Consider the following 22,109-nt stretch of genomic DNA (forward strand, 5'->3'; position numbering starts at 1 on the left):
GGCAATCATTGGGGCATTTGTCTTCTTAGTGTAATAGGAAAAGTATATGGCAGGATACTTACTGACAGAGTTAGGGAGATAACACAGGAATTAGTTGGAGAAGAACAGGGAGGTTTTAGGAAGGGAAGAGGTTGTGTAGATCAGATATTCTTAGGTCTTTAGTGGAAAAGTTTCAAGAGAAGGGAAAGAAGTTGATTGCGGCCTTCATGGATTTGGAGAAAGCATATGACAGGGTAGATAGACGAGAATTGTGGAAAATATTAAGAATATATGGAGTAAATGGGAAGTTGTTGAATGCTGTGAAGAGTATGTATGAGGGTGCAAAGGCTGCAGTGCATGTTGATAGTGCAACTGAGTGAATTTTTTTATTTAAAGGTTGGATTGACAGAGGGATGTGTCATGTCTCCATAGTTGTTCAATCTGTATATTGATGGGGGTAATAAAAGAGTTACAAGGTAGGGCAGTGGATGTTGGAGCAACCCTAGTAAGAGAGGGCAGTGTGTGGAAACTCCCTGTACTGTTGTTTGCAGATGATACTGTGTTGTTAAGTGAAGGGGAGCTGCAAGGCTTGGTGAATGAGTTTGGGAGTGTGTAAGAAATGGAATCTAAATGTGAATGTAGGGAAGAGTAAATTTATGGTCTTCAAGAGAAATGAAGTCTCTGAATGTACAGTGAAGTTGACGAGGAGGAAATGGAAAATGTGAGTGCATTTATGTACTTGGGTAGTATGATGAGTAAGGATGGAAGTTTAGAGGGTGAAGTGCTTGAAAGGGTACAACAAGGAAGAAAGGTTGCTGGTTCTTCAAAAGCAGTGATAAGAAACAGGGAAATGAGCATGGAAGTGAAAAGGTTACTGCATGACAGTGTTGTGATACCAACTCTAACATATGGATGTGAAGCTTGGACCTTGTTGGAGGGACAGAAGTCAAGAGTGAGAGCAGTGGAAATGAGTTATTTGAGATGAGCATGTTGAGTCGCATGGAGAGACAGGCTGACAAATGAGGAAGTGATGGAGCGTTGTGGTGTGGACGTGGATGTGATAGGAAGCTTTAGGAGAAACACACTGTGTTGGCTTGGCTACGTTGAGAGGATGGAGAGCGAGAGACTGACGAGGAGAATGTATGTGAGTGAGGTGGAGGGGGGAGAGGGAATAGGAGGCCAATGATGAGGTGGAGGGATGGAGTGGAGAGGTATGTGAGAGAGGGGGATGTGAGCTGGGAGCAGGACAGTGAAACAGCATGAGACAGGGTGACATGGAGGTGATTTGTTTGTGGCCACCACTTATGGGATTAAGGTGCCTGGCAATAGATAGATAGATTGGTAGCAGCAACCCCAGGCTCATCTGAATGTGAACATGGCAGGTTACAGGTTGAAGTTGTTTCCCCTTGCAGTCCACCATCCTTCTTTTAACACTTTCTGAGCTGCAGACCTCATATGAGACACAGTGAAGGTCTGCATGGGCTTAGCTGCAAGCCTCATTTGAGACACAGTTTATATTTCTTATAAAACAATGACTCAGGGAGGTAAACTACCTTACAAAGAATCAACCCAGCAGGGGTTAAGGGATAGAGAGGGATTTGAGAGACATTATTAGACTTCCATCCATCCATCCATTGCCAGACGCCATGTATCCCAAATGGGGTGGCCAACGGCTTAGAGTTAATTGTTTTACAGGGAGGGGCACTAATCCTCCACCAACCCCACTTGACACGTAGGGATGCCAACAGCATCTGGTGTTCCCAGGCGGTCACCCATCCAAGTACTAACCAGACCCAACGTTGCTTAACTTCGCTGATCGGACGGGAAGCGGTGTACTCAACGTGGTATGCCTTATTATTAGACTTGACTAGTTATATTGATGTTGCTGTGAGAAGGTGTCCCATATTGTATCACAGTAGTAGTGGCAGTTGATCATAAGTATGGTCATTAAGAACCGGAATCCCTTCAGCCAGAGGTATGGTTTATTCTTTGTACCTCCGGACAGCTTTATGTAAGATAGGAAAGATCATTTATACTGAAGAAGTTAGTGAAGGTTGTATGAATCCCCTCCTGGTCAAAAAGTCTCCCCCTAAGTTAAATGAAGGTTGTATGAATCCCCTCCCGCTAAAAAAGTCCCCTCTAAGATAAACGAAGGTTGTATGAATCCCCTCCTGCTCAGAAAGTCTCCTCCAAGTTAAATGTAAATGTCTGAGGGTAGCAGGTAGTAATTGTTGTAGCCTCAGGTTTGTCTGAAATGTGAACCAGGTGAACTGCAGAATGAAGTTGCCCTTCTTGTGCAGCCAACCACCCTCCTTTGGGGGATATGGTGTGAATCAAAGGATATTTGTATAACCAGGCAGCTCCACTGCCCGGTCATAATTATCAGAGCAGTGTACGGGTGTTCCTCACCAGCACCTGAGGGTAACAAGACTGATATAAACACATCAGAGTGAAGAGGTTATTTAAAAACTATATCAGAGTATTGAGGTTATACAAAAACTACATCAGAATGAAGTGTAGGTTAAATGAAAACTACCTGGACATCAGAATGAAGAGGTTACATAAAAACCACATCAGAATGAAGAGGTTAAATAAAAACTACATCAGAAGAAAGAGGTTAAATGAAAACATCATAAGAATGAAATGGTTAAATGAAAGCTACATCAGAATGAAGAGGTTAAATAAAAACATTATCAGAATGAATAGGTTAAATGAAAACATCATCAGAATGAAGAGGTTAAATGAAAACATCATCAGAATGTAGAGGTTAAATAAAAACATCATCAAAATGAAGAGGTTAAATAAAAACTACATCAGAAGAAAGAGGTTAAATGAAAACTACATCAGAATGAAGGGATTAAACAAACACATCAGATTGAAGATGTTAAACAAACACATCTGAGTGAAGAGGTTAAACACATCATAATGAAGAGACTAAATGCATCAGAATGAAGAGGTTAAATAAACACTACATCAGAGTGAAAAGGTTAAACAAACACATCCGAGTGAAGAGGTTAAATAAACACTACATCAGAGTGAAGAGGTTAAAGAGTGAAGAGGTTAAGTAAACCCAACACCAGAGTGATTATAATAAATAACCACTATGTCAGAGTGCCGAGGTTAGAAGTACAGTACACAGATTAACTTTTTCTTTCACTACTGTCTCCTGGCCATGCAGCCAGTTTACCCAGACTTGATGGCATTGTGTTTAGGCACTGGGAATCGGTATCAGCCTGTCACAGGTGGCTTGGTTGTATGTAAGGAAAATTTTCTTTAACTATTGTGGTAGGTGGTGGCATCCATCATCCTCGCACTTGATGTAGTGCTGCCTCCATCTTCCTTCACATTCATCATTCTTTTTCTCTCCCCCCCCCCTTCCTATTTCTCCCATTTTTCCTATCACATTTTATTACTGTTCTTTCCTTTTCATGTGGCTTTACTTTGAGTGACAAGCCTAATGGTTTCCTGTAAGCCAGGAAACCATTTAGATGCTGAGTCGTAACCTTATAACCCACTCACACGTGCTCCCTACGTGTCAGCAAGTGAGTTGATGGAGGGTTAGTGCCCCTTCCTGTAAAACCACGATCTCAAAGACAAATGGCCACCCCTTATGGGATTGTGGGGTCTGGCAATAGATAGATAGCTATAGCAAGACTGATCGAGATCAAGTGGTGTGGAGAGCCGCCAATAGGTGACGAAGGCCAATGCACGAAAACATGTTGGAAACTTTGTTAATGAAATGAAGTGCATCTAGAATGGGCAGTTTGTAGAAAAAAACAACAACAACAGGCGAAACAGTCATCAGGGTATTCAGTGAAATGGGCATTACATTCATTAGCTATATACTGTAGTAGTACAGTAATCCTTTATAGTATAATTTTTCAATTGCAGATACTGGGTGATGAGTCAGTGTGTAAAAGGAGGGTGCAGGTATCATAGTTCACCCACCTTAACATGACAGAGATTTTTATAATTTTGGAGCTTGCCTCTTGGAGATCAGTGCCAGAATGAGACAATAATGTGGCTGTAAGTGGTAGGTGGTGGCGACCATCATCCACTCACTTGATGTAATGCTGCCTCCTACTTCCTTAGCCTTATCATTCTTTTTCTGTGCCTGCCCTCCTCTCTTCCTATTTCTCCCATCATTCCTGTCACATCTTATTACTTTTATTTCCTTTACAGGTGGCTTTACATTGTGTGACAAGCCAAATGGTTTCCTGTAAGCCAAGAAACCATTCACAACGCTGGGTGGTAACCATATAACCAAACCATACGTGCTCCCTACGTGTCAACAAGTGGGTTGGTGAAGGGTTAGTGCCCCTCCCTGTAAAACAAATAACTCAAAGTCAAATGACCACCCCTTACGGGATTATGTCATATGGCAATAGATAGATAGAGAGATATTGAGGAGGATATGGAAAATGTGAGTGCATTTAAGTACTTTGGTATGGTGATGAGTAAGGATGGAAATTTAGAAGGTGAAGTGCTTGAAAGGGTACAACAAGGAAGAAAGGTTGCTGGTTCTTTGAAAGCACTGATAAGAAACAGGGAAGTGAGCATGGAAGTGAAAAAGTTACTGCATGACAGTATTGTGATACCAACTCAAACGTGTGGCAATGAAGCTTGGACCTTGTTGGAGGGACACAAGTCAATAGTGAGAGCAGTGGAAATGAGTTATTTGAGAGGAGCATGTGGAGTCAAATGGAGAGACAGACTGACAAATAAGGAAGTGAAGGAGCGTTGTGGTGTGGATGTGGATGTGCTAGGAAGTGTTAGGAGAAACACACTGAGGTAGTTTGGCCATGTGGAGAGGATGGAGAGCGAGAGACTGATGCGGAGAGTGTATGTGAGTGAGATGGAGGGGGGGAGAGGGAAGGGGAGGCCAATGATGAGGTGGAGGGATGGAGTGGAGAGGTATATGAGAGAAGGGGATGTGAGATGGGAGCAGGGCAGTGAAATGGCGGGGGACAGGGTGACATTGAGGCGATTTGTTTGTGGCCACCCCTTACAGGATGAAGGTGTCTGACAGTAGATAGATAAACATTGCTTCCATAGCTCTTCTTCATGATTAGCATCATATTTCAGTATTGGTCTCATGTTGCAGTGCAATGTTCATGATGGAAAGATGGAAGTTTTGGCCACGTTACAAAAGTACACTCACTGCAGAAAGTTTTGCATCATTTATCCCTCTGAGATAGGGCCAAAGTTTTGAATATATATATATATATATATATATATATATACATACACACACTGTATATATATATATATATATATATATATATATATATATATATATATATATATATATATATATATACATACACACACTGTATATATATATATATATATATATATATATATGTGTGTGTATACAGTATACCGGTACATAGTTTGTCTTATCTTTGAAATTCTCCAGTGGTAGGTAGGGGCATTCACCATCCACTCACTCGATGTAGTGCTGCTCTTGGGTGACTGCCCTTTCGTCTCTTCCTTCCTTCTTTCCTTCCTTCCTCTTCTGTCTTTTTTTTCCTTCATTCTTTCCCTTTCCTTCTGTCTACAGATAATTACATTGAGTGACAAGCCAAATGGTTTCCTGTACACCGGGAAACCATTTACTATGCTGGGTGGTAACCATATCACCAGAATGGTGCCTGCTGGTTTAGTGGGTAATTAAGGCACTACAACCGAATTTAGCCTGTACAGGTTTATATCCAGGGGATGGTTGGGGTTTCTTGCTCACGTCATGCCACTCAGGGATGAGTGAGGCTGGTCACTCCCATCTTAAATGTCAGGGCCAATTTGCCTAGCCCTGGGCTCCTACGCTTCTCATGGGGCAACACAGGATTATATGATGAATGAATGAATACATGAAATTCTCCAGTTGATGTTTGATTGTACAGTACATGATGACTCCTATTTCCACATTCTACCTGCCACAAGCCTTTAGTGTTATGGAACTCCAATCACAGGAGGATGCATGTGCATTGTTTCCAGCTCTGTCCACTTGGTTTTTAAAGTGTTTTTTGTGGACCCTCTCCCTCCTCTAGATTTTGCCAGTCCTTGCTCAAGATACCTGGGAAGAGCATGTCATGTGAGGAAAAGGTCAGAATCATCACTGCAGACTGAAGGGTTCATTAAATGGCCTGCCAACTGTTCAGTTCTTGCCATTAAATCCATAGTCTAATAGACCACACAAGATGGATACTATTCTGAAGCGAGAAGTACAGTACAGTAATTTCCTAATTATCCGTTGTTGCAATTTCTGGCACTGCTCGCTTGGCTGTATTAAAGCAATATCTGATGCCAAAATGGAACGTAACCGGAGGTTCTATGCAATATCCGGTACTGTATTGACATGTCAACCGGCTTTTAAACGAGTCAACTGGCACTACTGCTGTATCATTATTTTATTGTATTTTATGCTTAATTTTCATCTTTTACTCATGGGAAACTTTTTAAGACTGAGGTTTGAGAGGGATAGTAACATAATATCAACGATGAATACTGTATTGAGCCGATGGGGGGGTATGCAGTATCTGACATTTTGCTTTAACCGGCGTAGGGCATGGCTGAATTGCATTGGGTAATTGAGAGTTTATTGCACACAAGACCCATAGCATGACAGCATCATAGTTACAAAGAAACCACTCTGATATTCTGGGAATGTACAACTTTACATCATTCATTATCATCTCCAAAAAGAGATGAACTGGCCTGTTGCCCTGATGAGAAAAAAATGCGCAGCCTTATCTTAAATTTGCCCACGAATATCGCCCTTGGACACCAGAGCACATCATGTGGTGTGATGAGCTCATTCTAGTGTGTTAGTAAGTGGTGCTAGAGGAAGACATGCACAGGGTTGGTAGGTATGACCATCAGTACACCAGGAAAACTGAAACACCCTAACCATTTCATGATCTAGGGTACTATTAATGGTATTATAAGGAGAAGTCGCTTGCATTTCCTCCCTCAGAATGTTACAATTAATGGTGACTGGTGTTAGAGCAGCATTTACTTGCAATTTATGGCATTCATGGTTGTAGCATCTTTATGCAGGATGGTGCACAGTGTCATTGGTCCAAAAAACTGGTTTAGTGTTCAAATGATAACAATTTTCACAATATGTAATGACAAAAGAACAGCCAAGACCAGATTCCAGTTGAAAATACTGTATTTGGACATACATGTAACAGAACCTTAATTCTCAGGATTCTTTATCTGTGCCCCACCTAACAAAAGCCATCAAGAAGATGTGGATGCAAGACTACAGTGTGGAATACTTTCAGAGTCTGATTCCCTGCCAAATGGATCATGTTTAATAAAGTCTGGACCATCAGATATTACTGAGTGGTTAGCAATACCTCCTCCTTTTTTTTTTTATTGTTATTTTTTTCCATAAAATAATTGTGTCAAAATAATAGGTAGAAATGCAAATCCTTTTGAAGTGAGTATATATTAGGGTAAGATGGAAGTACTGTATATGGTATATGTGAAAGGGAGGTGATGATGGCATGAGTGATGAGAGAAGTGGTGATGGTATAAGTGATGAGATAGGTGGTGATGAGTGATGAGATGTGGGGATGGTATGAGTGATGAAAGAGTTGGTGATAGTATGAGAGAAGTGGTGGTGATAAGTGCTAAGAGAAGTGGTGGTGATGGTGTGAGAGTAATCGTAGTGATGAGGGATGAGAAGTGGTGATGCTATGAGAGAACTGGTGGTGATAATGGGTGAGAAGTGGTGATGGTATGAGAGAAGTGGCTGTGGAGCCAGAGAGCTGGTGGTGATAAGTAATAAGTGGTGGTATTAGTGATGAGGGAAGTGTTGGTATGAGTATGAGAGAAATGATTATGGCATAGTTTTGGGAAAAAAAAAAAAAAACTCATTAAGATGTGACTGGTAATAAGTTTTGACGGAAGCTGTTATTTATAAAACTCTTGTGTGTTATGTAATAAACACTATGACAGTATATGGTGTAAGGAATGGGGTATACAGTAGTTTTGCATTATATCATTTGCCTGTAGACAGTTTATCTGGTCTGTGTTTGTATGAGTGTAGGGACGGGTGGTGTCTGCAGTGGAATCTTGTTTGATTCAGTCTGCTTGGCCATAATGATTGGATTACTTTAGATGTTTGTAGATGGGGATGTTACTCTGAGTAGGGAGTTAGGGCATAGGTTAAGATGTATGGCCAGTAATTTTCTATGATACCTTCAATTTGTATCTGTGTGGTTGTGCATGTAATGGCATGGGTATTGGGTATTACACTGTGTGTGTGTGTGGTAATAGACAATGTTCTATCTTCAGGTAAGCCCCAAATAAGCAGTGAGATACCAGTATATCACCTCATAAATTAATACAGTACAGTGTATAAAAGTAGATGATTGAAAGAGTAAGTGAAATGAATACTGGTATGCCATTTCATGTATTGTACAGTACAGGTATTGAATATGTGGTCAGTTTTACATCAGTACTATACCAGCACCAGATGCAATTCGCAGACAATCCACTGTTACTTCATGGGAGTGCAGCCCCACACACCACAAAACACCCACCTCAGGCGCCACAGTTTTACAGAACAGATAATCCTTCAACTTAGCCTCAACAAAAGATATTTGGGGTCTCTCCTGCAGTCCATCAGGTTAATGTAATGTTATAATAAATGTACATGAGTGTAAGGTGATGTTTGTTCAGAGAAGGTGATTCCCAGTGTGATATTATGGTGAATGGAGAGAGACTGGTGTTGATGGGAGAGTTTAAGTACCTAGGTGCAGTGATAGAAAAGAGAAGTAATTGTGCAAAAGAAGTAGAAACTACAGTGGCACAGGCAGGGAAAGTGGCTGGTGCTATGAAGGCCTTGGTAAGAAACATAGCTCTAAGTGTGGCAGCTGCGAGAGGCTTGCATGAAGGAGCTTTAGTGCCTACTCAAACATTCTGGTTTGACTATGGTGTGGCATGAAAATGAAAAGTCAGGAGTAAGAGCAGTGGAATTGGGGCTGTAGAGGAATATGGATGGAGTGCAGAGAGTGGATAGGATAAGGAACAATTTGATTCGAGATTGATGTGGATTAAAGAAGTTTGTGGACACCAGAGTTGAAGAGAGAGTGCTAGGTGGTATGGGTACAGGGAGAGAATGGCAATGAATGGTTGTGAAAAGGGTATATCTGAGTGAATTTGAAAGTGGGAGAACACATGGTAGGCCTAGAAGAAGTTGGATAGATATGGTAAATGAGTGAGAGGTATAGGGGCAAACGAGGCTAGGGAACTGATGAGTTCGAGCTGGCTGGATTAAAATTGTATGGAAGAATGTACGACCAAGATTTGGCACCCCATTTAACTTGATTGTCAGGTTGGCAAGCTATGTGTGAAATGTTTTTTGACCTATCAGTTGGAGCCAGGATTCCATGGGCTTGAATGATGAGTGAATGGAAGTCTGACTTATTTCATTGGGCAGACCTAGGTTAGTACAGTAATGTATCTCATTTTATTTTTTAATGACTCCCAGGACCCTTTCTCACCCCACTTTGGGATGGGAAAGGAAATCTGAATGATGATGATAGATTGCTGTTGGCAGAAAACGAAGCTATGACAAGGAGAACAGCAAGAACATGAAGTGCAGTCGGTGGAGCTTGGGTGGAGACGTGGGTACTAACCCTCCGTTGCTGGCAGACATGGGGCTTTCCATACTTCAAGACGAGGAGGCTGTAGCAGGGCCCTCACCGACACCACCCACATCACAGACTCACACCACTGACACTTCACATCTGCCTAAGGTACTTTTCGTATTGTACAGTCTTACCTGATATTTTTTTGTTTTTATATATACAGTATATATTTTTTTCCCTGCAATACCTGACCCACCTGAGACTTGCATGACCACAACCCAACATCTCTTAAGGTACACTGGCAAATTGTCAATTCTTTACTAGACTTTATTTTTTATTTTATATAATTGTACAGTCTTTATGTGCTTTATTATCTGTTTTACTTAACCCACCTTACAGTCTTACCACCACCACCGCCTGAGGCACTCAAGTCTCAGTCTTGACCATTTATTCCCAGTTAAAGTCAGCATTGTAATGTTTGTATGACTGACATCCAAGAGAATGTGCCATATGCGACAAATAAAGCAACTTGTAAGGAAGAGACACGAGAATTGATACAAAGCTGACAGAATACAGTATTGGCCTAATTGTATTGCTAGGTTTAATTGTTACTCAACCCATCTGACAGTTGCACTATCACCAGCACTTAATGCTTTCATGCACCATCAAGCTATTTAGTCTATCAGATTTTTCAAACCTAATTTTAGTTCTTGGACTTTTGTGTTTATGGAGCTTAGAAGAATTTACTTATGTATATATATACATAAGTAAATTGGAAGTCAGGTATAATTATTCCCTTGTACAAAGGAAAAGGGGAAAAAGAAGTGTGTGGTAATCATAGGGGCATTTGTCTTCTTAGTATAATAGGAAAAGTGTATGGTAGGATAATTATTGACAGAGTTAGAGAAAGAACAGAGAAATTAGTTGGAGAAGAACAGGGAGGCTTTAGGAAGGGGAGATGTTGTGTAGATCAGATATTCATTCTTAGATCTTTAGTGGAAAAGTTTCTAGAGAAGGGAGAGAATTTGTATGCGGCTTTCATGGATTTGGAGAAAGCATATGACAGGGTGGATAGACAAGGATTGTGGAAAGTGTTAAGAATATATGGAGTAGATAGGAAGTTGTTGAATGCTGTGAAGAGTATGTACGATGGTGCGAAGGCTGCAGTGCGTGTGGATGGTGAACTAAGTGAATTTTTCTCTTTGAAAGTTGGGTTGAAACAGGGGTGTGTCATGTCTCCATGGTTGTTCAATCTGTACATGGATGGGGTAATAAAAGAGGTACAAGGTAGGGTAGTGGATGTTGGAGCGGCCCTGGTGAGAGAGGATAGTGTTTGGAAACTCTCTGTACTGTTGTTTGCAGATGATAATGTGTTGTTGAGTGAAGACGAAGGGAAACCGCAAGGCTTGGTGGATGAGTTTGGGAGAGTGTGTAAGAAACGGAATCTAAAGGTGAATGTAGGGAAGAGTAAAGTGATGGTTTTTGAGAGAGGTGAAGTCAGTGAATGTACAGCGAGGTTGGATGGTGAGGAATTGGAAAATGTGAGTACTTTTAAGTACTTGGGTAGTGTGATGAGTAAGGATGGAGGTTTGGAGGGTGAAGTGCTTGAAAGGGTACAGCAGGGAAGAAAGGTCGCTGGTTCTTTGAAAGCAGTGATAAAAAACGGGGAAGTGAGCATGAAAGTGAAAAAGTTACTACATGACAGTATTGTGATACCAACTCTAACATATGGAAGTGAAGCTTGGACGTTGTTGGAAGGACACAAGTCAAGAGTGAGAGCAGTGGAAATGAGTTATTTAAGAGGAGCCTGTGGAGTCACATGGAGAGAGAGGCTGATGAATGAGGATATAAAGGGGCGTTGTGGTGTGGATGTGGATGTGATAGGAAGCGTTTTGAGGAACACACTGAGGTGGTTTGGCCATGTGGAGAGGATGGAGGGTGAAAGACTGACGAAGAGAGTGTATGTGAGTGAGGTGGAGGGGGGAAGAGGGAGGGGGAGGCCGAGGATGAGATGGAGAGATGGGGTGGAGAGGTATATGAGAGAGGGGGGTGTGAGTTGGGAGCATGGCAGTGAAATGGCGGGGGACAGGGCGACTTGGAGGCGATTTGTTTGTGGCCACCCCAAATGGGATTGAGGTGTCTGGCAATAGATAGATAGATATATATACATAGAGAGAGAGAGAAAGATAGATATAGATAGATAGATAATAGACCACTACCAGACAACTTTATTCAACTTCAGAAGGACCTCAAATAGTGATGAGGTCGGTGAAGGCTGTATCTAAACACTATTTCAGAAGGTCTGTCTGCCCTCAGGTGAATTGTGTCATCTGGTTACAGGAAGAATTTAGGCAAAATGTCCTAGAAATGAAGAAGTGAGTACTAGTAGTAGTTATAGCCCCAGGCTCATCTGGAATGTGAACCCATTGAACTGTAGGCTAAATTTCTGTTTCCCACAGACCACCAAGGCTAAATTTCTGTTTCCCACAGCTCACCATTCTCCTTTTGGGGGATAGGGAGGGAGTTTTGAGGGATGTTTGTATAACCAGGCAGTGAAGTTAGAATGAAGGAGATAATACATATTGTTGTTTCAGGTTCTGCAACACATAAATCAGAACATTGCAAGGAATGCAACTGTGGTCCCTGATGACCCGACAGATGAAGAAGAATTTTTTGTATATAAACGAAGAAGAATAGATTCAATTGCAGGAGATGGTATGTATATACTGTTTGCGTGGATTAGTGGGTGGATGGTTGGGTGGGTAGATGGATGAAGCTGTTAATTTGTGGATGGTTGAGTGGCAAGGTGAATGGGTAGTAGGTAGATTGGTGGATGGGTGAATGGAAGGGTGGGTAAAGTGGGCTGATTAAAGAGTCAAAGATGTGGTTGTTAAATAGTTATGGGACTGATGTGCTGTCTGAGCTGACTCAAGTTAAATTTGTCTGAAGATTAAAATATTGCTAAAGCAAATATAGTAATCCTCCTCAGGATTCACTGGCATGTAATATAATCACTCCTAATATGTACCAGCACGCCAGTCCATAATAACATACTGTTAGCATGTACAGTATTGAGTATGGATGGTGGATGGTAGCACTGAAATGGTGATATGTGAATGTGTATGGTATGTAGGAGGACTGCTAGGCCTCAGGGAATGGATTAGCATCAGTTCCATTTGTACTTTCCCTGTCTGTATAATGTGTCCTTATGAGCTTCATTGTACTACAGTACAGGTACCTCTCAATGTACATGTCCAGAAGACATGTAATCTGAACTTTGCATAAACATAATTTCCCATAAGAATACGCGTTAAGTGAAGGAGTTTGGTTCTGTGAACTTTCTAGACTATTGTATGGTAAATAAAATACAGTTATACTATAATTCCATACTTTAATTACACATGAATTATGTATACACACTGTACAGGTAGAGAGGAGAGGCACACACAGCTCACATCACAATAACTCGTCTTAATCTGTCCTCTGCTTTGATTCTCGTCTGGCAGCAGGCTCTGGCTTCTTCGTCATAAAGAAGTTTAGCATGGTGGTCTTTTTTCCCCCAACATCTCGTTGTAGCATCAAAGCTCTGCCAGCACCTTACGGGAAACTGTAGAACTCTGCACACTGGGGTCATTCTTCTCCAGCAGAGGAAGTCCTGATCTTATATTTTCAAACGCATCAGCAAGTATTTTTGCAGTCAACAAATACTGAAATTCTGGTTTCTGGGCTGATTTTGCTGCCACTTGCAGCAGTGTAAAACACTGGCAAAACAGCACAGTGATGTTGACTTGAAAGTGGTACGACAGTGAATGCATATTTGGTGATGTTTTTCATCCTCTAGCAAGGAAAGACTGAGACCTCTGGAGGTCACAGAATGAAATGCCCCATGGCGTGAATTTTGTTTTATCTTAACCCGTGGATTACGAACCACAGCTCAGGCTGGGTAGTGTCGCATTGCGAGCCACAGCTCAGGCTGTGCTGGCCGTGCATCACCGTGAACAACTCGACCCCTATGCAAACTTACGCATGGCGCTATACGAAGACACAGAGAGAGAGAGAGAGAGATTTTTTTTTCTTTTCACCAGATGATGGCCTGGATATTTATCTTCAAGTTTATAATAAACAAAAACAAAAACTAATTTGATTTTTTGTTTTCTTCACTACTCCCGTACGTAAACTTACGCATAGCCCTACGCAAAGATGGAGAGGGAGAGATTTTTTTTCTTATCACCAGATGATGTCCTGGATGTGTATCTTCAAGTTTATTTAAAAAAAAAAAAATTTCCTTTGTTTTTTGCACACCAAGGGGGGGGGAATAAGAAAAAGGTAATTGCACAATCCATGGGTTAAATCATGTTATCTTAAGAAAACGTGTAATCAGAAGGCAGATTTGTTACCTTGTGTTATTTTTAAAAATGTGTTATGTAAACTTGTGTAAATCAAGAGGTGCCTGTATTTTATATCCTCATCCCGTCCTTAGTTAGGCCGGGAAACAGATCAGAATGATCGTGAAAAATAATGGCTTCGTCACAGAACTCTTTATCAAGTAGATCAGTTTCACATGATGATGGTGATGAGGATGTATAATTTTACGAGATAGATATTGAAAATTCTCTTAATTACTGGTCATGTGGAAGCCAAATTTCTTGAAGTTAATGGAAGGTGGGGGCGCTAACCATCCACCTAGTCGATGTAGTGCTGCTCTCGGGTGTCTGCCCTTTCCTCTCCTCCATCTTTCTTTCCTTCCATCCTCTTTTGTCATTCCTTCATTCTTTACTTGTCCTTCTGCCTACGGGTGACTTTACACTCCCTCTTCTGTCTTTCTTTCCTTCATTCTTTCCTCTCCCTTCTGCCTATGGGTGACCCTACACTGAGTGAAAAGCCAAATGGTTTCCTGTACACCAGGAAAACATTTACTAATCAGGGTGGTAACTATATAACAAAATTTTGGTGCCTGGTTTTTTAGTGGGTAATTACGGCGCTTCAAGCAGATTGAGCTTGTGAAGGTTTATATCCAGGGGGTGGTTGGGGTTTATTGCTCACGTAATGCCACTCAGAGATGAGTGAGGCTGGTCACTCTCATCTTAAATGTCAGGACCAACTTGCCTAGCCTCGGGCTCCTACACTCCTCATGGGGCAGTGGAGGATTGGATGATGGATGTATTAAATATTGTTCAAGAGAATGGTGGCATCCCATACTTTCCTGACAAGAAAAACAGCATATTCGGTCTTGCACAAAATATGTTTCAAGTTCAGTTCCTATTATGGTAATCCTGTTGTGAGTAGGACAACTTTAGTATTTTGTTCCAGCTAATGCCAGATTTTTCGGCAGAGTGATTCATAGGGGCCTGGGAGTGCTAGCAACAGGTTTAGTCTTACAGTGCATATGTTGAATACTCATTTATTTTGTATTATCTGTGCTGTTTTGCCTATGTTTCTCCTGGGTGTCTGCCCTTTCCTGTCCTCCATCCTTCTTTCCTTCCATCCTCTTCTGTCTTTCTTTCCTTCATTCTTTCCTCATCCTTCTGCCTACAGGTGGCTTTACACTCCCTCTTCTGTCTTTCTTTCCTTCATTCTTTCCCCTTCCTTCTGCCTGTGGGTGACTCTATACTGAGTGACAAGCCAAATGGTTTTCTGTACACCAGGAAACCATTTACTATGCTGGGTGGTAACCATATAACCAGATTTTGGCGCCTGGTGGTTTAGTGGGTAATTACGGTGCTTCAGTTGGATTGAGCCGGTGAAGGTTTATATCCAAGGGATGGTTGGGGTTTATTGCTTACATAATGTCACTCGGGGATGAGTGAGGCTAGTCACTCATCTCAAATGTCAGGACCAAGTTGCCCAGCCCTGGGCTCCTATGCTCCTCATGGGGCAACGTAGGATTGGTTGATGGATGGATGAATACTCTTTATTTACTCATTTATGCATTCACTCATCATCTAATCCAGTGTTGTCCCATGAGAAGGTTAGAAGCCTGGAGCTAGGCAAGTTGGTCCTGACATTTAGGATGAGAGTGACCAGCCTCACTCATTCCTGAGTGGCATTACATGAGCAGTAAGCCCCAACCTCCCCTTGGATATAAACCTGCACTGGCTTAATCCCATTGGAGCACCTCAATTACCCACTAAACCACCAGGCACCATAGTTTGGTTATATGGTTACCACCCAGCATAGTAAATGGTTTCCTGGTGTACAGGAAACCATTTGGCTTATCACTCAGTGTAGAGTCACCCATAGACAGAAGGAAGAGGAAAGAATGAAGGAAAGACAGAGAAAGAAGAAAGGAAAGGACAGGCATCGGAGAGCAGCATTATATCGAGTGAGTGGATGGTGAACGCCCCACCTATCACGATTATTTGAAAAATAAATTTGTCCAGTAAAGGTGGAAGTCCATTGGGTGGTGTAGGATGTTTGCCCACATAATGCCACTCAGGGATGAGTGACAGGTCAATTCTGTCTTAAATATCTGGATTGACTCGTATTTTCATGCTTTTATGCTACTGATGGGACAATAAAGGATTGGATAGACAAGAGTACAGTATCAATATTTGTCAACAGTTGTTGCGTCTAATATGTTAACGTGACCCACAGACCGATTTAACCGCCTGTCGGATGAGTTGATATTAGCGGTGTTCCGGTGGCTGCCTAAGTTTATGCTGGCTCGGTGCGCTCAAGTCAGCCGGCGGTGGAAGCGACTGGCATTTGACGAGACCCTGTGGCGGCGTCTGGACCTGGGCAGCAAGACACTCAAGCCAGGGGTGGTTGGCCGTGTTATACTCAGGGGATGCTCTGTCCTCAGGCTGGCAAAGGCAGAGGTGAGATTAAACAAACACTAATGGCAATATTCTCTTTGGCTTTGGAGGCTTGATACCCCCATTCATAGTTATTTATTTTGTATATTACACATTAACATTCTCTAGCCTTTTTATTTATACTATTTGTGGAGGTCTGTCAGGTCATATGATTGTGGTATGCAGGATCAAGCTGAGAGAAGTGAGGTGGACCAGGAGAGGGACGAGCAGTCAGGGAGAAAGAAGGAAAGTCAAGAAGCTGAGGATCAAAGAAATGACAAATGAATACAGGACCAAAATAGGGGAGGAGTTAGAATCAGTGAATTGGAATGAAATAGATCTGGGCAGCCTGTGGAATGCATATAGTGATTGCTTGGTTTAGGAATGGTAAACCAGTGTGTGGTGTGGCAAGAGTAACAACAAAGAAAGCAGCATAGTGAGATGAAGAGGTTAATAGAGCAGTGGAGGAAAAGAGGAAGAAGTTGCTAGAGTGGTTACAGGACAGGAGTTCAACTGAAATAAGAACTGAATATATTGAGAGCAAGAAGCATGTAAAGAGACTAGTAAAGAGGAAAAAGAATGAGGGAAATGATGATCTAGGAAGAAAAATGAATGCAAACTACTCTGAAAAAAAGGAAGTTATTCTGGAAAAAGGTATGGAGATGTAAAAGTGACAGAGGAAAGAAATGTGAAAGTGTGAAGGATTTAGGTGGTAGATTATTAACTCATGGGGATGAATGAAGAGAGAAACCTGTACTGTACACAGGAAAAATCATCTAAGATATTACCAATATGCCGGGAATCGAATCCTGGACTCTCAGGTGAGAGCCAGGCAGCATACCACTACACCACCTGGTCGTGGTATAGTGGTATGCTGCCTGGCTCTCACCTGAGAGTCCCAGGTTAGATTCCCAGCATATTGGTAATATCTTGGAAGGATGGATGGATGGATCATGGAGATGAAATAAGGACCAGATGGAAAGAATATTTTGAAAGCCTGATGAATGAGAATAGAGAGAGCAGAGCCACTGTAAACATGATTGGTTTGGGGGTGTGCAGAGAAGGAATGCAGTGATAGGAAACTTGACACTTGCACAGGTGAAGAATGCTGAACGACTGAAAAATGGGAAAGCAGCTGGAGTTGATGAGGTGTATGCAAAGATGATTAAGTGTAGTGGGGTGAGCGGAATGAAAGGCTCGTTGGAGATATGTAACAAGGCATGGATGAGTGAAACTGTGCCAGCGGGGTGGAAAAATGCTGTGATTGTACCCCTGTACAAAAATAAAGGTGAGCAAAGTGAGTGCAAGAATTATCGTGGCATAAGTTTATTGAGTGTGGTAGGAAGATGTGTGAAGGAATTATTATAGAGAAAGTAACACAGATATCAGAAGTCCTTGTGAGTGATGAACATGGTGGATTTTTTAGGTGTGGGAGAGGATGTGAGGATCAAATATTTGCAGTGAGACAGATAGTGGAGAAGGCTTGTGAGAAGGACTATAAGATGTTTATGGCATTTGTGGATCTGGAAAAAGCATACAATAAAGTAGATAGAGAAAGATTGTGGAAGGTTTTGCGCACGTTTGATGTATATGGTAAGCTGATAGGTGCCATCAAGAGTTTTTGTGATAGCAAAGCATGTGTAAGGGTAAATTGATATCTAAGTAAATGGTTCATGATTATTGTGGGTGTGCGACAAGGTTGTGTGATGTCCCCATGATTGTTCAGTATATATGTATATGTATGAATGGGGTGATGAGAGAAGTAGAAACACAAGTACTGGAGAGAGGGATGGCTGTGGTAATGATTAGTGATGGATGGCATTGGTAATGAATGGTGGTGGATGGAATATCTTAGATTTGTTGTATGCTGATCATGTAGTACTACTTGCAAATACCAGACAAGAACTTGGTAGACTAGTGCCGAGTTTTGCTGATGTCTGTGAGTGTCGTGCCTTGAGAGTAAATATAGAAAATAGTAAAGTGATGGTTATTGAGAGAGAAGGTGACTCCCAGTATGATGTTACAGTGAATGGAGAGAGACTGGAATTGGTGAGAGGATTCAAGTACCTGGGAACAGTGATAAAAAATAGAGGAAAATGTGCAAAAGAAGTGGAAGGTAGAGTGACACAAGGAAGGAAAGTAGCGGGTGCAATGAAGGCCTTGATAAGAAACAGAAGCTTGAGTGTTACAGCTGCATGAGACTTACATGAAGGAGTGTCTGTGCCAACTTTAACGTATGGATGTGAGACTATGGTGTGGCATGAAAATGAAAAGTCAGGATTGAGAGCAGTGGAGATGGGACTGCTGGGGAATGTAAGTGGAGTACAGAGAGTGGATAGGATACGAAATAATGTGATTCGTGAAAGATGTGGAGTGAGGAAGTCTGTGGACACTGGAATTGAAGAGAGTGTACTGAGATGGTATGGTCATGTGGAGAGAATGGATTACAATAGAGTGGTGAAAAAAGTATATCTGAGTGAATTTGAAGGAGGGAGGAGGTGAGGTAGGCCAAGGAGAAGATGGAGGGATTTGGTGGATGAATGTTTGAGGAAGAGAGGTTTGGAAGTCATTGAGGCTCGGAGACTGACGAGATCAAGCTGGCTAGATGAATATTGTGAGAAGCGCATGATCTGGGATTTGGCACCCCATTTTAAGATGACAGCGTCTTGATTGACTCTGTCAGTTATGTTTATGTGAAGCTACAGTACTTGGTGAATGTTTTGGCATATCAGATAGAGCCATTTCAAGGATTGTGTGGGTAAATGTGAAAGGTGGACTACAAATGTGGGCGATTGTGTGTGCGTATGTGCCAATGCAAGATCGTGCAAGCAGGGTGAGAGAAGAGTTCTGGACAAATGTGGAAGTGTGCTTGGAAAAATTCGAAAGGAATGAGAGTGTTTTTGATTGGAGATATGAATGGAAAAGTAGGGAATGTGAAGGTGGATGGAATAGTTAGTGAATGGGGTGTGCCTGCAGAGATGGATGAGAATGGCAGTGCTTTGGTGGACATTTGTGCCGGGAGGGGGTTGGTGATAGCTAATACCCTCTTCAGGCACAAAATGATCCATAGGTATACATGGCGAGTGATGGGAAGGATGGATGGTGAACTGAATGAACGGAAGGCAATGATTGATTATGTGTTTGTGGATGAAAGGATGAAAAGGTGTGTAATGGATGCAAGAGTATATACAGGCTATGGGAGTGGACTTTCTGACCACCACTTGGTGGTGGCCAGAATCAAAGTCCAAATAAAATGGAGAAATAGAAGAAGGGAAGGACAGGAGGAAGTAGTTCTTACAAGGAGGAGAGAAAAGTTACAAGAGGATGGAAAAAAGGCAGAATATAAGAGGGAAGTGGAGGAGCGATTGGGTAAATATAGATTGGAGCAGATGGGGGATGTGGAAGGTATGTGCAAGATATTCACAGAAGAAATCTCTGCAGCATCTGAGGTGGTGTGTGTGGGGTGAAGAGAAGACAAAAGAGGATGCAAGGAACAGCGTGGTGGACTGAAGTGGTGAGACAGGCTGTGGCACAAAAGAAGAAAGCATATAGTGAGTAGATGAGAAACAGGGGTGTCGAAGAAGTTGAGAGACAGAAGAGAGAGTTATATGTAAAGAGGAAGAGAGAGATGAAAAGATTAGTAAGAGAGAGTAAGAAGAGAGTGGATGAGGAATTTGGGAGGAATTTGAGTGTAAAGTGGAGGGAATGTAAGAAAATGTTCTGGAAAGAGGTAAAGAGAGTTAGACAGAGTGCCAAAGAAGTTAACTGGGGAGTGAAAGATAAAAATGGTTAATTAATAATGGAGAAGGAAGAAAAGTGAGCAGATGGAGAGAACACTTTAATGAATTGTTGAACATAGAGATTGAAAGTAATGCAAGTATAAGTGGCTGGGGAATGGCTGGGAGAAGGAGAGAGGTGAGAAGAGAGAAAGAAATCAGTAGGATGGACAATGTGCAGATTGGCCTGGGAGGAAGGTAGAGTCCCGGAGGATTGGAAGTCAGGTATAATTATTCCCCTGTACAAAGGAAAAGGGGAAAAGGAAGTGTGTGGTAATCATAGGGGCATTTGCCTTCTTAGTGTAATAGGAAAAGTATATGGTAAGATACTCATTGACAGAGTTAGAGAAAGAACAGAGGAATTAGTTGGAGAAGAACAGGGAGGTTTTAGGAAGGGAAGAGGTTGTGTAGATCAGATATTCATTTTTAGATCATTTGTGGAAAAGTTTCTAGAGAAGGGAAAGAAGTTGTATGCAGCCTTTATGGATCTGGAGAAAGTATATGACAGGGTGGATAGACAAGGATTGTGGAAAGTATTAAGAATATACGGAGTAGATGGGAAGTTGAAGGCCACGAAGAGTGTGTATGAGGGTGCTAAGGCTGCAGTTGGATAGTGAACTGAGTGAATTTTTGTATTTGAAGGTTGGATTGAAACAAGGATGTGTCATGTCTCCATGGTTGTTCAATCTGTATATGGATGGGGTAATAAAAGAGATACAAGGTAGGGTAGTGGATGTTGGAGCAGTCCTAGTGAGAGAGGGCAGTGTTTGGAAACTCCCTGTAGTTTGCAGATGATACTGTGTTGTTAAGTGAAGATGAAGGGAAGCTGCAAGGCTTGGTGGATGAGTTTTGGGGAGTGTGTAAGAAACGGAATCTAAAGGTGAATGTAGGGAAGAGTAATGTTATGGTCTTCAAGAGAGGTACAGTCAGTGAATGTACAGTGAGATTGGATAGGGAGGAAATGGAGAATGTGAATGCGTTTAAGCACTTGGGTAGCATGATGAGTAAGGATGGAAGTTTAGAGGGTGAAGTGCTTGAAAGGGTGCAGCAGGGAAGAAAGGTTGCTGATTCCTTGAAAGCAGTGGTAATAAACAGGGAAGTGAGCACGGAAGTGAAAAAACTACTACATGACAGTATTGTGATACCATCTGTATTGTATGGAAGTGAAGCTTGGACCTTGTTGGAGGGACAGAAGTCAAGAGTGAGAGCAGTGGAAATGAGTTATTTGAGAGGAGCATGTGAAGTCACATGGAGAGACAGACTGACAAATAAGGATGTGAAGGAGTGTTGTGATGTGGATGTGATAGGAAGAATTAGGAGAAACATGTTGAGGTGGTTTGGCCATGTGGAGAGGATGGAGAGTGACGAGGAGAGTATATGTGAGTGAGGTGGAGGGGGGGAGATTGAGGGGGAGGCCAAGGATGAGATGGATGGATGGAGTGGAGAAGTATATGAGAGAGGGGGTGTGAGCTGGGAGCAGGGCAGTGAAATGATGGGGGACAGAGCAACATGGAGGTGATTTGTTTGTGGCCACCCCTTATGGGATGAAGGCATCTGGCAATAGATAGAGAGTTAGAGCCAGGATTCCGGGGCCTTGAATGGTGAGTGAATGGAAGCGTGGCCCATTGGATTGGGTAAATTTGGGCTGACTGGAAGTTGCTTCTCCTAACCCTGCCCTAGGGTGGGAAAGGAGGTCCAGATGATGATGATGATGTTTTATATATTATTATCTGAGAGAGAGACAGACAGCCAGAGCATATGTGCAGCATCAGAATAAATATGTAAGTATTTTATGCAGGGCTGTGGAGTCGGAGTAGGAAACAGTTATGTTGATGCTGGAGTCGGAGTCTGTAAAGAAAAAGTCTCGACTCCGACTTGACTCCAACCGCCAGTAAAGAAATTTTGAAACACGATTTAGATGTAATGTGAAGCTACTCCCTTTTGAACGACGGCGT

General features: G+C 42.0%; 1 protein-coding gene and 1 pseudogene across 1 annotated transcript in view; one reads left to right on the forward strand and one right to left on the reverse strand.

The window, feature by feature from the left end:
* The window catches only part of Skp2 (S-phase kinase-associated protein 2), a 65,263-nt gene that overhangs the window by 8,291 nt on the left and 34,863 nt on the right, over positions 1-22,109 (forward strand). The window contains exons 2-4 of the mRNA XM_080270149.1: positions 9,554-9,752; positions 12,179-12,299; positions 16,179-16,402. Coding sequence (XP_080126275.1) covers positions 9,554-9,752; positions 12,179-12,299; positions 16,179-16,402 — 544 coding nt within the window. The remainder of the gene's footprint in view (positions 1-9,553; positions 9,753-12,178; positions 12,300-16,178; positions 16,403-22,109) is intronic.
* LOC145396922 (5S ribosomal RNA) lies at positions 1,719-1,838 on the reverse strand (annotated as a pseudogene).

The sequence above is a fragment of the Coenobita brevimanus genome, chromosome 39 (assembly GCF_032717465.1).
Source record: "Coenobita brevimanus isolate Jiangsu-jjx chromosome 39, ASM3271746v2, whole genome shotgun sequence".
In the NCBI taxonomy this organism is placed as follows: domain Eukaryota; kingdom Metazoa; phylum Arthropoda; class Malacostraca; order Decapoda; family Coenobitidae; genus Coenobita; species Coenobita brevimanus.